Below are 16,906 nucleotides of genomic sequence, written 5' to 3'. Positions count from 1 at the left end.
ATTTTAATTTTTTTCTTTACTTAATAGTTAAGGAAGTGACTATTAGTGTATTGATATTTCTTTTATATTTCTAAAAAATATTTTAAAATGATAAAAAAATTGAAAAAAATGAAAAGTACAATTTAACATAACGGTCACTTAGAAAGGTGCTACTCAAGCAGTAGAGTAGCACCGCTCTTACATTATATATATAGTTGATAGATCGATTAGTGATATTATTAGGAAATTTGTATGTTAACTAATTAAATAGAAAATTATCATTTAAATTAATGTGTCATAATAATAATTAGTGGGATGAGGATAATAAAAAGAAAGAAAAGAATGGTCCTCCAATCCTAGTTGGGGAATTCAATTACTCGAGCTCGTGCCCTTCCAAAACAGCTGTCTCTTTGGGTGTTATCGTAAAAATATATTCAATAATGGTAATGAAGAAAAAAGAAAAATACCGCCCAGGATGATGACAGGGACAAGCTCACATGAGCCCAACCAGATAATACATGGGGTCCCTACGTAGTATACTTTCTCTCCCTCTCTCTCGTTCTCTCTCTCTGTGAAGAAAAAAAGAGAGAAGGAAAGGAAGACAGAATTTATTCAGGAAGAAAAAGGAAAAATCGCCTAAGCTTCCAGGGAGGACGCACCTCTGTAAGAAAATCACAGCCAACACCTTACTATTTTCTTCCTTTGTTTATCTCTCTCTCTCTCTCTCTCTCTCTTTCCCTTCCCAAGGTCAACAACAAGAGGAATTTTGAACTCTTTGAAACGTCCATGGGGTGTACAGTTTCGTGGTAGTCCTCCTGGTCAAACAAGAATGCACCGACCATCATTGTACTGAGAACTACCCTTGCGTTTCTCTTTGCTCTCTCTCTCTCTCTCTCTGTGTTCTTGATCACAATCTTAACCCTACGAAACATCAGAGATAAAATAATTTACCTTGTGAACTAGGAGAACAAGAGTTTGGCTCGGCCGTGTTGCTTGCTGTAGCTAGGCCCCCCCTCCGGCCTCTTCCCTTCAAAACCCACCGTCCTTGTAGTCTCTTTTTTACTTGTGCAAACTACCTAAATCTTGCAGATCCAGTAAGAGAAGCTCAAATTGAAGTGCAAGACATGGATTTGGGACCACATGGAGAAGGGTTTTCCTGTGACGAAGCTCATGAGCAGATGGTGAGAGGTAAGCTCCCTTTCTCCTATTACTCTTCCTCCTCCCCCTACGAAGCTGCTTCTGATGCCAATAAACTTCATGAGCTGGTCATGATAGACTCGTCCCCAAGAAACGAGGACGACGATGTCAGACGTGGGGACTCCCAGGACGATGGCGTTGGTGCTGGGAGCACTACTACTGATCGAGGAATCAATATCATGGAGAGAGAGCATATGTTCGATAAGGTTGTGACTCCAAGCGATGTGGGCAAACTCAATCGCCTGGTTATCCCAAAGCAGCACGCCGAGAAATACTTCCCGCTGGACTCCTCCACCAACGAGAAGGGACTCCTTCTCAACTTCGAGGATCGAAACGGGAAACCCTGGAGGTTCCGCTACTCTTACTGGAACAGCAGCCAGAGCTACGTCATGACCAAAGGCTGGAGCCGCTTCGTCAAGGAGAAGAAGCTCGATGCGGGGGATATCGTGTCCTTTCAGCGCGGCGTTGGTGAGCACGGAAGAGATCATCTCTACATTGATTGGAGGCGTCGCCCAGACGCGCCTGACCCGGTGGCATCCCTTCAGAATCTGCCGCACCACTACTTCTCATTCCACCGGTCCATCCCGCCGTCGGCCTGGAGTATTAATAGTCCTAATTTGCTAATGCGGCCGAGGGACCACTTGCACCTGTCGTCGCAGCAGCTGAACATGAACAACAATAATGTCAATCTTCATCATCCTTATAACCGGAACAGCTACGGCGCCAGCAGTGCTTACTGTAATTATATGGTAAACCCATCACTGATTTACATGAGATCCACCGCAGCTACAGCAGCAGCTCAACACCAGTACCAACAACAACAACAACAACAACAATTAGTGCAGGCCCATATCGGAGTTGAGCCACCACCCATGGTATTCGAGTCGGTGCCGGTGGTACAAGGAAAAGTTGCAGCCAAGCGACTGAGGTTATTTGGGGTAAACATGGATTGCCCCATATCGGAGTCGGATGCATGCGACGTGATATTTTCCTCGACCACAATAGCCCCTCACGCTACCATGGCATTGCAGCCTAATTCCCAACTTCCTTCTCCGTCTCAATCTGCTCTCCAATTAAGGCCCTGCAATGGTACGACACTGCCAACAGTGCCCACGGACTTTCTCAATAAGGGGAAGAAGGCATCAATGTCCTTAGATTTCGGTATCTAGAGAGACAGCAGTACCGCAAAGGTCTTAAACAACAACTGAATACCGCGACACAGCCGAATCACTTCCAACTTCTTTTTAATTGGCTTTAATTAATAATTGTTTCTCAGTGCTCACGAAGACCCAGGAAAAAAAAAACGCTCAATGCCCATGAACTAACGGGAATACACTGTTGGATTTCAATTGATCAGTTAATTTGGTACAGAAGACAGACGGGGTTTTGAAGGCCCATCGATCGATCGAGGTTTCTGAAGAATTATCTACCCAGCATAAGCAAGAAGCCATTGGAGATAGAGAATCTACTATATTCAATTGTCTTCTTTTTATGAACTTTGTGTAAAAATATTTATGATACATAAAATTATATAATATAGAAAAATATTATATATTGGATGGAGACGTGGATCATCATCATTGCCCAAGATTTCCTCATGTTTTTTCTTTTGTAGGGCCTGGTTTCCCAAGTATGTACCCTAGCCATGGCATGCCATGGCGTTTGCCTCTGATCAATTAGTTCCAAATTACTTGTCTTTCTATTCTCTTTAATTGGCTACCATTAGTTACACGTCTCTCTCTCTCTCTCTCTCTCTTTCTCTCTCTATCTCGCATGCTCTCCAGCTTACAGTTGTTGGTCTTTAAGCTTAACAACTTTTCCTGGAAGCTGATCAAGCAATTGTACATGTGTATTATACCTTGGTAGGTTGTTGCTGTTGTTGCTGCTTCGTTGGGCACGCTCCGCAGGTTTTGCAGAACAAATTGCTGAGCCTTAAAAAGGTAGGATAACTATCTTCAGTACTCGATCTTTATTTTATCTTTCTGCGATATCTATGTTACTTCTTTTAATTTGGTTGTTTGGGAAGAGGCCCAGGGGGGATCAGTATAATATCAATCGATGTTATTTCATGCCTGCTAGCTTGTTTAATTTGATTGATCTTTTGCTATAATTTCTTTATTTAAAGCTGATCGAGTCTCTCACCTCCCTCTTGCATGCATGCCCCCTTCTTAAATCACTGTGCTCTTCCAGGAAAAGAATTCCTTACTGTACGCCCTCTCTCATTAATCAAGTACCTCTCAGGCCTTTTCGTTTGAGCTGTATTTTGATGTCAGACTAGAACAACAGTACTACTAGCTAGCACGACTGTTACGGAAATTCACTTATATTAGTAGCACATGAGTACTGTCGACAATCACACTGCGTGATGATCAAGATCAATCATAACTTCAAGAGGCACCGGCAAAATATAAGAATTGTTTATAGGGTATTTCGAATATTAATTAATATATTGGCTAGCTAGCTAGCAATTTTCCTCCATATTTACGACTCTTATCATTAATCTCTTTAATTTGCTTCGTTTATCATGATCATCATTATAGACGTTGTCTTTTTTGTAGTTAATATTCATATCTATGTTCTTGCTAGTTAGTAATTGGGTTATCCAGCAGCTTGTTGGTTCTAGTACATAGTACTGGTCAAATTAAACAGCTTATAAGCAGAAAAAAATTTCCTCTGATTTTTCAAGTGCTATAATACTTGTCATGAATACCTTATGCCATCGAGATGAGATCAGTGCTAATTAAATATATATTGATGCAAAAACCTCTAGCCACGCATTTCTGTGCCATACCAAATTTACTTTTTACAATGAATATATAGGTTTTGGTCATAAATATACGTACGTAACTATTAATTGATGATCCCATGCATGCTGCAATATATATCATGCTTCGAGCCGTAAGATGAAATTAGTCTGCACTGCTGCAGGAACCTTTGCAGTAGAGTAATACGTACTGATCTGATAGTACTATATATATATATATATATCATGTACGACTGGAAATTAATATTGTTTGAACTTTTAACCAGTACTGTAGCAAGTGGTTCGTCTCTCTTTAAGAATCAACAACTCCCATTTCTTAATTGTTCTGATAAAACTTCATTTTAGGGATTTATCTCACACCTTTCTTAATTACCACATTGCAAAACTCATATTTGGTCGATCGAGGAGGAGTACCTGATCATGATCACCTTACAAACTCAATTAGTGATCATCACCTGCTAGATCAGTTTTGTTTATATGTATATGGTTGCTTGTGATTTGAATTACATTCAGAGGATAAATAAAACGAATTATATATATAATTTGCTTTGAAGCTTTTGAAACATATGCATGCACTTTGTTATGTTGCAATATCATATTTAGTCATATAACTAACTACCTAATTAACCGATTTCGTGTAAACTTCTTGTCTCATGCATGCTGTGACAATGCTTATGCTAGCTGGTCCACAAAGAATTAATATTTAGAGGAGAATCCGATACAAGGACTTAATGAAAACTAGAAATTATCATAATACACTATGAGAAGGGAATTAATATAAATATGAGGACTATACTGAACAAAGTAGCTATAATAATTGGCATTCATTTTTCCAAATGAATCGTGCATTTTGAGATGTCTTCCCTGATTTGTTTGAGGAGACGATCGAGTTAATTAGTACTAGTACTAGTTTACACCTATATATATCGCGTATATATATTCCAGGTACGTATTTGAAACTATAGGGGCCGGGTAAAGATGCAATGAGTACAGAACTGGCATGCATATACACACATATATGTATGTGTGTATGTATGTATGTGCCTTAAATATATATATTTTCTGTTCTATTTTTCTTTCGCCCGTAAACTTATTAGGACATTGATCTGTTGCGCGCACTGTAAAGTTTGCATGGCTAGCTATATATATTCAGATAGCTTGAAAACTTGTTTTGAGAATTCCATGGAAATATAGAAATGGCTGGCCTTAAGGTATCCACCACCGCCATGATCTTTTTATTCTTTGGCTGGGGGAAGCTAGCTAGGGAATGTTGGAGAGAAATGATCTGCTTATGATTTTCAGGCCACTTAACTGATTATCTGGATGCTCAAGCTTTAATCATACTGATAAATAAGACCCAACTTCATGAAGAAATTGATCACCCTAGAGTACTACTCTTACATGTTTTATAGAGTTGAACTAATTAGTGACAGCAGCTAGTTAATTAACCAAATTGGAAACTTCTATATCCTGTATACGCAACTTTTCTTTCCTAGATAGGGCAAAGATGGAATCAGCCTAGATTCATTCGAGTATAATTCTGTCCCTGAATCTAGTCCTGAGGGCATATTAATAGATCGAGATACGTCCTATATATTCAAGAGAGAATTGGAAAATTGTACACTAAAAAGCTAGCTGGGCTCTCTAATTAAGTGCATAATTAATAGGCACCGAAATATCTTAATTTGTTCATTAAACCGAATTCATGTCGTGATTGATCTGATGATGATATGAGATTACAAATCCAACTGCTATATATTAAGTTATAGATCAGGTTATAAATTGTTGTTTAGATTTATAATGAACTTTCTATATTCTAAGTACGTACTAGATCAGGTGATAATTATTTATGTTTTAAGCTGTTGTTCCAAGTTATACTCTGTGATCTAATTGAGTCGTGAGGCTATTCTGATTTGCAGGCTAGCCAGGTGCTCGTAACTGCATGCCTATATTCATCAACCATGCATGCATGTTGATCATGATGATCTATACTTATCAGGCGGAACAGTACTAGCTGTATTTAAGTACTACTCATGTAAGTACTTGAACTGCTGGCCTCAACCAAAATTATATATATACCTTAACACCTATCTCAGTTATACCGGTGTCTTAGGAACAACATTCTAATAATCTCAGAAATATATATGCGAAGACTTGAAACTAGATCTTCAGGATTTCTCTCCTAGCAGCTTGATTGTCCTTCTCTCTCATCCCCACCTCCTTTTTCTGTTTTCTTGTTATTTTTCCTCTCATTTTCCTTAAATTTTCAGGTGAAGATAACATGTTTTTAGTCTTTAATTACATGTCCTGTTGACAGTCATGAAAGAAGAAAAACAACGAATACATACATATATATGTATTCATACATGCATGCATATATGTATGCATATATGTATATGTGCACACACATGCACACACTAACTGCAGGCTACATGTTTTCACAAGCTCTTCTTTTTAATTATTCTCACCGTACGTGTTGAAGAAAAGATCAAATGCATGCAGATTTGTTTTAATTTGTTGTTGCATGCATCTCCTTAAATCATGTTTCTTTCCTTTTTCTTCTTAAAAGTTTTTAGCTTGCCAGATATATATAACCTCATATATGACTCAACTATGATCTGTTCATTGTTATAAAAAAAAAAACTATGATCTGTTAATTACTCATGATGAATGCTGTAGTACGTATACAGTAGTACTGTGCTTGAGATAAACTTAACAATAAGATCTTGTAACTTTTCCAATACCACCATATATATAATATGATCAATGAAATAAAGATCACTGTGCAAATCTATCTACATATACGTACATGATATTATATGCCTAGTAAATTTTCAACTTACAAAACCTGGAAATGAATCTATATATTGTACGTCAATCCCTACCATATATAATTTCAATAAAAGGTTAAATAATCATTTGATCCAGCCTGGACTTTCAAACCACAAAAATTAATGTAGGATAAACCGTATATATATTCCTTATTAGAATTTATTTATTTTAATGATAACCTGTCAGCTCATTACAATCCATTGCATGGAAGAGGTCCTCGATCGATCTTCAGAAAATCTTTTTTTCCCCGTTTTCTTTGTCTTCAACCAACTTTCCCATTTGGTATTATGAATTAGGACGTGTAAATATTGGTCAATATTGATTGAAATTATATAACCCATGATCGGCATAAGTCCATCCCATGCATGCATGGATATGGTACTAATTAATCCTTGATATCTTTGCTTTCAGTACTCATAATTAGCTATATAGCTAGCTACAAGTTCGTTAATGGGGATTATGGGATGGATTGGTTTAGGGATTATGATTGATATATATATATATATAGCTATAACAAATCGCATTTTCCTTTGAGGACATGAATAATTAGTGGAATGATTTATATATATATGCACATTATAATATATAGAAAGCTGGAGATCAGGGGCAAAAGTACATGATGATGTAGTTTAGTCACCCGGCCAAGACGTTTTGGAAAACAAGGGAATTATTACGAATCCTAGGCCGGCCTATGTTTTCCATAGATTATTTCGGTGGCCAGGTTACCGTACTGGGGATCGATCATAGTGACTGTTTTTTCAAAAGATACCAATAATTTCTAAATAAATTAATTAACCTCGCCAGCAAAATTCATATAGATCTTTGATTAGTAAGATATAGAAACGAATTTGAGGTCAACAGATCATGATCATGAACATTAACCAGCAGCTTAATCATCTTCTATCGTTCCAAATTAATTTATTATAAGCTCTAAATTATTAAAACTTTGTTGGACAAAAGTGGCAGATTTTGTGGACTACTAGTTAAGCTAGCTAGCTAGCTGTAGAAAAATGACCCAATCCCATGCATGCATGCATATGTGGTCGGTGATCTTTACTCTTTTGAAAGTGTCCTTTCAGTAGTGGAGTAAGCATATTACGACTTTCTCATCCCGCAGCTGTAGTCAATGCCAACCCATGATGAGTCGCTATATATTCTGTATCTATTATGTAAATTACAGAAGAGGAACCCGCCCTGGCTGGCTGGCTAGGCTAAGTACTAATAGCTAGGAGGAGTACGTACATAGCATCTAGCTAGGATCTAGTTATAGCCAGGCAACCACACATTTAGGCATGCATCAGATCAATCCAGTGGAGTCAGAATCAAGATGTATAGGCTAGGGCTGCGTATGGACTATGTCACAGACCAGACAAGTATAACGAGATTTTCCAGGGTAATCCCATATTCTTGAGTTGTAAATGGAAACTGCTCTGATCCTGATCCAACTGCGTTTTTCCACTTTTGACTATTACATTATCTCTTTTGATGCAAATCATAATTATTACTAGAGAAATTATCTGTAAAGGTGTCGATTAGATAAATTCAGCACAAGTTCTTGTAAAAAAATAAATTTTATCTTAAAAAATATAAAAAAAAATTCTTTTTTTTAGTAAAATATAAAAATATATACAAGATCTGTTTATTTGAGACTTGTAACTAGTAATATTACTCTTAACAATACTCCAATACTTTTTAATGGATGCGCGCGTGATATTATATATATGTCCATCGACCAAAGTACTCAATTAATTTGTTCGACAATTAAGTTGGTTAATCATGTAAAATTATAAGTTGTGAATTAGTCAATATTATGCAATTCATGAGACACACACATGAAATATTATATATTCTCGCCATTAATGTAATGTTTAATCTCTCTTTTTTTTTTTTTTTTTATGAGAAGGCGGGTATATATATGTAGCTATATATGATGATTAGGATAAGTTTGTAGGTTCTAAGGCATGCATATATATAGTGGTGCGTCGAAGGTTTTTGCGTTAATACATGTGAATGTAAAATGACTAATTAATTCTTAGATTAGAAACATCTCGATCACATGATCGATGTGCGAATAATCAAGTATAATATATATATATATATATATATATATATATATATATTTCGGCATTACTGCACGTGGAACACGAGTCGGACCTTTTGATTCTAGAGGCAATAAATATTAATGTAGGTAGTTCGTGGTTAGTCTAGATCAGTAGTGCAATTTGTATTGTAGGAGAATGTACAATATGGTTGAGTATGCGATGAGTAGTACTGTTGATCTGTCATACATATTAATTATGCATAATGACTTATATTTAAGTTAAAAATAAAAAGGCCACTTTAGCTCATGTTAGGCATGTTTTTCTTGGATATGAGTGGTTTGAGTAAGGCTGCATGTTGTTGCAAGACTTAATTCAGTTCAATCTAATTTTAAACTGAGTCTAACATCTAAACACACAATCTTCAAATTACTAAACTCATCTCAATTCAAAATTTTCTTATACGTGGGACCTATAATCTTTTTTAACATAACATATTTTTATATGTAATATCCACAACATTTTTCAACATCCTATAAAAAAAAGTATTAAACTCATCTTAATATACAAACACACTTTAAACTCAGTTTAGATGAATCTCACATAACTTTTTTCATTACTCAACTCATTACTATTCATAAATAGTTTAACTCAGCTCAACATTCAAACGCAGTCTAAAGCTTTCCCAACTCAAAATGCATCAAATTATAAGGAACATTTTTAATTATAAAAATAATTTTTATTTTAAAATATGGTGACGTAAAATACCACAAGAAAATTACTTATTTGTGACCAGTTAATTCTAACAAAATAATTATATATAATTAAAATAAATTTATTTTAATCACAAATAATCTTTTTACCATAAATAAATGGTCATAAAAGTTTAATTTTCTTTTAGTTAAAGGATAGGAGTATTACCACATGGAGGAGTACTGCCGCGTGCAATATCTGATCTCGCAAATCACTTTTTAATACAGGAAATTATCGGAAATCAGTAGGGCCGGGCGCTTACCGTGAAGGATACATGTGGTACGCAAATTATATGAGGGCCGATCGAGGAGTATCCATCCTTTTCAGAAGGGGGAGTACTCAATATTTCTATATTTCTGGTGCTATAAATATGATCAGAAAAGATGGATAAAGCATGAGCGAGATGGATGACACGTACGTTTTTCGAATCCCAAGAGCTTAGCGTACGTAAAGAAGTCAGTGGCAAACTAAGCTAGCAATTGCAAGCAAACCATGAAAAATAAAGTAATGGAGCTGTAAACAGGATTCTGTACGCCCAAGGGCAAGAACTAAGAAGCCCTCGACTGATCATCGATCCAGACTCCATGCAGACCCCACCCTAGAAAGAGAGACTCTGGCTTAAAGACTTGATAGGCGTAATCAATGACGACAATTCAAAAAGAAAAAAAAAAAAGAAGTATAGCAATTTATATATATATACTGTAAAGGAAAAGTGGGTTTAGTCGTTTAATTTTCTTCTTCTCTCTCTCGGAAGACTTTGCTTCCGCAGGACGCGTGCATTCTTCTCCCACTCGCTAGACTGCATGGACCACGTTGATATTTCTTTGGTTTTAATGCACCACATTCTCGTGATACCCTCTCTCTCTGTCTCTCTCTCCATCTTCCTTTGGCTATATTCTGGTTGTTTTTTTTCGTGGTTAAGTAATGTAAAGGGGAGAGAGAGAGAGAGAGAGAGAGAGAGGACATGCTTTCTATACTGATGATATCTACTGCTAAACATTCCATGTTCTCAAAAAGTAAAAATAGACAAGATATCTAACTGGCTCCTTGTTAATGCGACTTATTGGAGATGTAAAAGAAGGAGCGGTTTAGATGAACTGGGATTTCACTTTTGATTTCGTTACTTCAGATTCTGCCATGCAGAAAGAAAGCGAAAATAATAATAATAAATAATAAATAATAAATAATATATAGGAAGCACAGCAGCAGAAGAAGAAGAATAATAATAAAAAGAAACAACAAGAAGAAAAAAGCTGGTGGGGCTGCTGCTCACTGTACAGCTACTGCTTTCATATTTTGTGACAGAGCATTAACAATGACAGTGCAAAGGGTTGCAGCCGATCCCATAAAACAAGCGTAATTATTGTGAAATATAAGGGGCTGGACGATAGCTACGGGTCATGGAGTGCACACATTTTTCAACAGCCGTATATGTATATATGGCAGATGCCAATATGATAGTGATCTGGTACTCGATGGATCTCTTAAATTGATGAACAAGGAAGAAGCAAAAGGAAACAGGAAAATGGGGGACAGGGTGTGAGAGTAAGTGGGGCTGATCACTGCAAAATTTTCTGACCCACCTGGATAGAATGAGATGGAAATGGGATCACGGCATGGGATTGGTCTGATCTAATATTTTGTCCTGAACCCAATGCTCTCCCTCATTTATTGCCGGGTACCCAGATTCATGCTAAGGTATCATCAAAAGTTAAAAAAAAAACTGCACCATCCATATGCAAATTATGCATGCCAGCCCTATATAATAGTTGCCCATTCCCCCTATCTTCATATCTACCCTTTCCTTTTTCGTCTCCTCTTCCCTATTTTTGTCTCCTCACTTCCTGCTCCATTTCTTTTTCATTATATTACCTACCTGCGCCTTCTTTCTCCTTTCAGAATGCTTTATTCATCATTTATCCTTACAGTACTATATTTTTTGGCTCATGCAATTATGGATGCTAGTGTGGACCATGTGAACCGTATGCAGTGAGAGAGAGAGAGAGAGAGTAAAAGCTTTGTTTTGGTTAAACGTAATTTACCATATTGGCTATCTGGATATGATATTATAAATATTAAAACTCGTAACCTGTGGAGAAATGGTAGTGAATTAAAACAAAAGATACCTAGCTGCCAAGTTAAGGGTCCCCCACTTTCAATGACTCGTCACTTTTTGTCCTGGTGGAAGAATGGGCACAGGGGGGGTGCCCAAGTACTTCCAACTGGGTTTTCGGCATCTCAGCCCACACTGTTTCATGTGGTACCGCGCATTAAAACGAGAGAGAGAGACAGAGAGAGAGAGAGAGAGAGGGGTAAAATATTCTGATGACCATGTTCCTAACCCCTCCAACCTCTAGTTCATCGAATTCTTCTCTTTCTTTTCTTTCTTCTTTTGTCGTTTTGAAGGAGAGATCAGGACGACTGGATGAAAAGGGTTGGACTGTTTTGTTTTTCAAGCTGTTCATTACTTCGGCTTTGTACTAGTCATGATGTAATTAATTGTTCTAATTATTTTTTTTTTTTACAAAAGCAGCTGCAACAATACTTCGGATAATCTCTCTCTCTCTCTCTCTATATATATATATAGGTTTGGAGATCCAGGACCTTCACAGCCTATATATCTTTTAACAAAAATTTTATGTATAGTTATTTTTATATATTGTTTACATATTTTATTGATATGATTGGTTGTTATTTTTTTTTAATATAAAGTAATTATTTTAATCGATGCACAAAAAATAGATAAGAATGACTTAACATAACTCAACTTTCAACATTTTATTCCTATGGAATTAAATTAATTCTAACCATTGATCTCGCCTGATTCAATAAAAGTGTATTTCGATCATGGAGTACTCATGTTGTTAACCTAGCTAGCACGTAGCATGCAGCAGCACCGTCCAAACACTTGGATCCTGAAAATAAACACGCACGTACGTTCTACCTTTAATGATTTTGTAACATCATTGGAGTAGTTTCTTTCTTTCAGAAGTAAATTAAGAGGGTTTATCATGAGTGACTAGAATTGAATTAAAATAAATAGGTGATGATATATTATTTTTATGGCCGTGGAAGAGGAAACCGATCGAGATCCACCCACAAGAGTTGAAAAAATAAAGAGCCAACCCAACAAAAATAGGGTTTAGCTAGCTCGCTTAACTAGCACGCAAGTTGCTCCAGTTACATCCAAACCGACTTTCTAAAAAGCATCCGGATCTGGGGAAAAAAATATAAAAGAGATAACATCCTCTTTCCGTTTTATTTGATGTCTTTGAAAAGACCCACTCCTAAAAGTTACACATCATGCTAGCTCGTGCGGAGCTCTCTGCCCACATTTTCCATGGGGGGAATACACTTTCTGCCAATTTTGGTGCGACTTTCCCCGGGTTTGACTCAAATGTTAGAATATTTAGAGACTGGAAAACGATCTGTCTTGCCATTCTGGCCTTAAAATTTGATAAATGATTGGGAAAAAAAAAAAAAAACAAAGAACATGCAAGGGAAATAAATGGAGAATCCATTGCCTCAAGTTAAACAAGAGAACTCATGAGATGATCAAGTCCTGCCTGCTCTAAGAAAGAATGAGATTTAAGCCGAAGGAAAAAGCCACCTGATATATATATATATATATATATATATATATATATATATATATGTATTGTAGGAATAGCTAGGTTTTAAGCCGCCATGGGGCCTAGCTCTCCAGGATATACGTCTTCTTACTCACGTACGTACTAAAGCTTGGGCCGACCCAAAAACTTGATTAGATCAATATTTATTTATACTAATACCCAGAAATCGATTACAAAAAAGTTCAACTTGCCCAAATCAGGCAGACGGGCCGGCAGGCACATGACCAGGTTTGATATAATTGTCATCCATTCACTGCAAAACCGGAATATGAGTACTCATGTGGCATATATACAAGCACGATGGTATGATCAGTCTATCAGAAAAATGTGCCTTTAATTCGCAAGACTATTCGTATGGTGGAGTTGATCTGCCTATAGTTCAAATCACAATTTGAGGAGTCATTTTTGTGACAGAACCTGTGCCACAGTCGAATGCCCCCCATTTCTATTATAGCTTGAGCCAACCCCAGAACCTGCAAGTCAAACCTAGCATTCCTCACAAAACTATGGTAAACTACTAGTTGCATCATCATCACTGGATATTAACTCCAAGTTCAAAGTTTTAAGAATCTATAATAGCATTTATAATTTTCGAACCAGAAGCTTTAGGCCTAGTTTAGGTATTGAGAATATTTATCATAATACTTCACTATTATTCATTATTTTATTATTATTTTTTACTATTATTTAATATTCTATCATTATATTTTCACTATTATTTACAGATCCTGAGAATACCTCATGGTCCAAACGCAACCTTACTCTTGTTAATCCACGCTATCCAGTCCTACATTAATAACAATGAATTAGGTCATTTAGGTTCAAAAAAACTTGAAATATTATATCAATGAAAATTAAATAATTTGAAGTTTTAAGAACCCGGGACACTATAGGAAACTCTACGTCAAATATCTTTTACGATTAGTAATAGAAGAAAACTACATTTAGAAAACTCTACAATCAAGTTATAAACAAAACTGAAAATTAATCATTTTCTCGTGCACTGCACGAGTGCACGACTAGTACTTGAACTAAAAACTAATGACACTACATTCAAGTTCACCACCCATTTCCTAATTACAGCCTCAGGTTTTATCATTGGTAAAATCACTGGCCGGGTACGGTGTTCGTCTTTCGCCTCTCTAAGATCATGAAGAATGTCAAACTTTTCAAGACTTCACCCATATTTGAGTCAGACATATCCCGGACAATCTATCCATGATACATGCATGACTTATATATATTACACAACATTCCGTAATCATGTAACCTATGCTATCTTTAAACAAAACACTTGTACGTACCATTCTAAATGGGAGAGGAATTTGTAGCTTTGGCCTCGAACAAGAATTCCCATGCTTGACTCAACTGGAACATAAGACATTCCATCGTTCTCTTCATTTGAATAATATCCTGGCACCTTTCTGTTTATGGTTTTTTTCTTGGGAGGCAAACTTTCCTAACTGTTGACGGAGCTGAAAAATGGTCACATTATAAATGGGGAAAACATTCATGAGTAAGGAGTTAACCTAACTTTTTGATTGATTGGTGTCCATCCATCCCATCAAATTTCATGCTCAAGGCACAAGTTTTATATTTTAGGCCATTCAATGATGCTTTTGAGTGATTCTATTCTCAATCCATGTATAGTACACCATCCACATAACTTAAATGGTAAGATTTGATTTGTAAGATTCAAATTTTAAAATTTATCTTCTAAATTAAATTATGTCACATAAGCAGTATGTGGTCATGTAAAGGCTTCAAAATAGTAGTACTCTTAGCTATAAGCCATAAATTCTCATATACTAAAGCTTGTGGATGTATGTCATCTGCAATCTGATAGTCCTCACTCAGATATTTCAAAATAAACTGTATTTTGATATATAGAACACAAAGATTTGACTTCACTACAAGTTAAACATCAAGTCCACCCACCTAGAGAGAGAGAGAGAGAGCATGAAGTACCAATTTTATCTATGATCTTATGACAACCAACAATACTTGGACAATGTCATTGCTCTTGATCTCAACACCTACTTCACTGCATGAAGATAAAGAATTCAGCCTTTTCTCAGTAAATGCAGTATAACTGTTTTGCCCATAATGGTGATCCTTATTTTCATGCTCACGCAAAACAGCCATAGGCTTTGTCCATGCTACTCTAAACTGCATATTGGAGGACCGAAAAGCACAACATTCAGGTTCTGATAATCCAGAAAAAATATACATGTTTCTTTGCATATATAACTCTTTCACCATCTTTGTGAAAAATGAAGGTTATGGCCATCAAAAAATAAAACATATTAATTGTACAAGTAATTCGGACCAATCATGATAACATATATAGTTCCAGCATGCTTAAACACACATTCAATAAGAATCAATTGACATGCCAGGAAAATTTATATAGAAAGTGGAATGACCCAAGCAAGGCTGAAGTCACATCTAGGCTCATAGTTCAAAAGGATTAGTCAATGTTACAATTGAAGCCCATTGGAATCATCAATTATGAAAGGCATAAATTTTTTCTCCCAAGTAATGTGAGAACATCACATTCAATGCTTTCCTACACCATCACACAATTTGGGGTATTATAGAAAGTGTAAATTCCAATCTCAAACGGAGGGAAGAGTTCATTCTAGTTGTCAAATTGAAGCACAACATTCTTCAGATTGGATGTACAACAATCAATCAAACAAACACACACACGCACCAGACCTTGCAGTTTTCTGTTGACTTATTGGACAGCATGGAGTGCCTGTTTGAGTTGATTCAGGCATTAGAGCCCTTTGTCCAACCCTATTTGTGGAAATCACATAAAGCTCATTGATTATAAGTTGGATTATGTCATGTTCATGCTCATTCAATGAATGTAAACCATTTGAACAACTTCAACTCTGATAGATCATACTACATTGATCACTGTCTGAGCAATGTGAGTATCAATTTTAGGAGGTCCAGACAAAGACTTAAGATACATTCTGATGTATTTCGATAAGATTGGTAAGAAGACCAATTGCAAAAGACGATGCACATAGGACATGTTCCTTTTAAAGGATAGGCACCCCTGTTGATCCACTATGCACAATGTCCTCAATACCCTTCAACGGGACTTCAGTGTTTGCCCCAATGACAAGCTTCCCATCAGATGTGAAGTAATCCTCCACCAAAGATGGTTGAACAAAGTGAGCAGAATCGAGCAAAGAGCTTCTTGAGTTGTTGACCAGGGCATATTCCTTTTTTGATTCATAGATGTCAATAGAAGATTGAGTACCAAATCCATAGCTCAACTCAGAGGATGAGATCCCACTTTAGTAGAGCCCCATGTCTAAGATCTCTTGATGATAAATAAACAGGTGACGAATCACCCTTGTTGAATGATGAGAAGTCACTTCTATCACATTCATGTTCACGATAGTCTATACCATATTTAACATTACAAGGAAAAGAATGAGGCACTAGAGGATTCAGACTCTTACTTATTTCTAGCTCCTTTTAAGACATTGTGAGCTCACAAACTCAGAAACTCCAAATGGAGATCGACAAGAAGCCAAGGTGCCCTTCCAACAGGGTGAATCCACATCAGAATCATTCTCATCGAGCGTTTTATAACTTTCAACATAAACACAAGATTTTATCCCATGAGGTTGTAGTTTAGATTTTACAATTTTTAAGGAATCCAAAACACCATTAGAGATAGGCTTGTC

General features: G+C 36.4%; 1 protein-coding gene across 1 annotated transcript; it reads left to right on the top strand.

Moving 5' to 3' along the window:
• The first annotated feature begins 524 nt into the window (after positions 1-524).
• Positions 525-3,013, top strand: LOC108992494 (B3 domain-containing protein Os03g0120900-like). The gene has a single exon (XM_018967091.2). It carries the CDS (start codon positions 1,104-1,106, stop codon positions 2,343-2,345), a length of 1,242 nt encoding a protein of 413 aa, XP_018822636.2. The 5' UTR covers positions 525-1,103; the 3' UTR covers positions 2,346-3,013.
• The last annotated feature ends 13,893 nt before the right edge of the window (positions 3,014-16,906 follow it).

The sequence above is a fragment of the Juglans regia genome, chromosome 2 (assembly GCF_001411555.2).
Source record: "Juglans regia cultivar Chandler chromosome 2, Walnut 2.0, whole genome shotgun sequence".
Classification (NCBI taxonomy): domain Eukaryota; kingdom Viridiplantae; phylum Streptophyta; class Magnoliopsida; order Fagales; family Juglandaceae; genus Juglans; species Juglans regia.
This window is presented reverse-complemented; position numbering and strand designations above follow the sequence as displayed.

Bases quoted from the DNA above. Each gene is read 5' to 3' on its own strand.
- LOC108992494 (XM_018967091.2), top strand. From the start codon at position 1,104: ATGGATTTGGGACCACATGGAGAAGGGTTTTCCTGTGACGAAGCTCAT.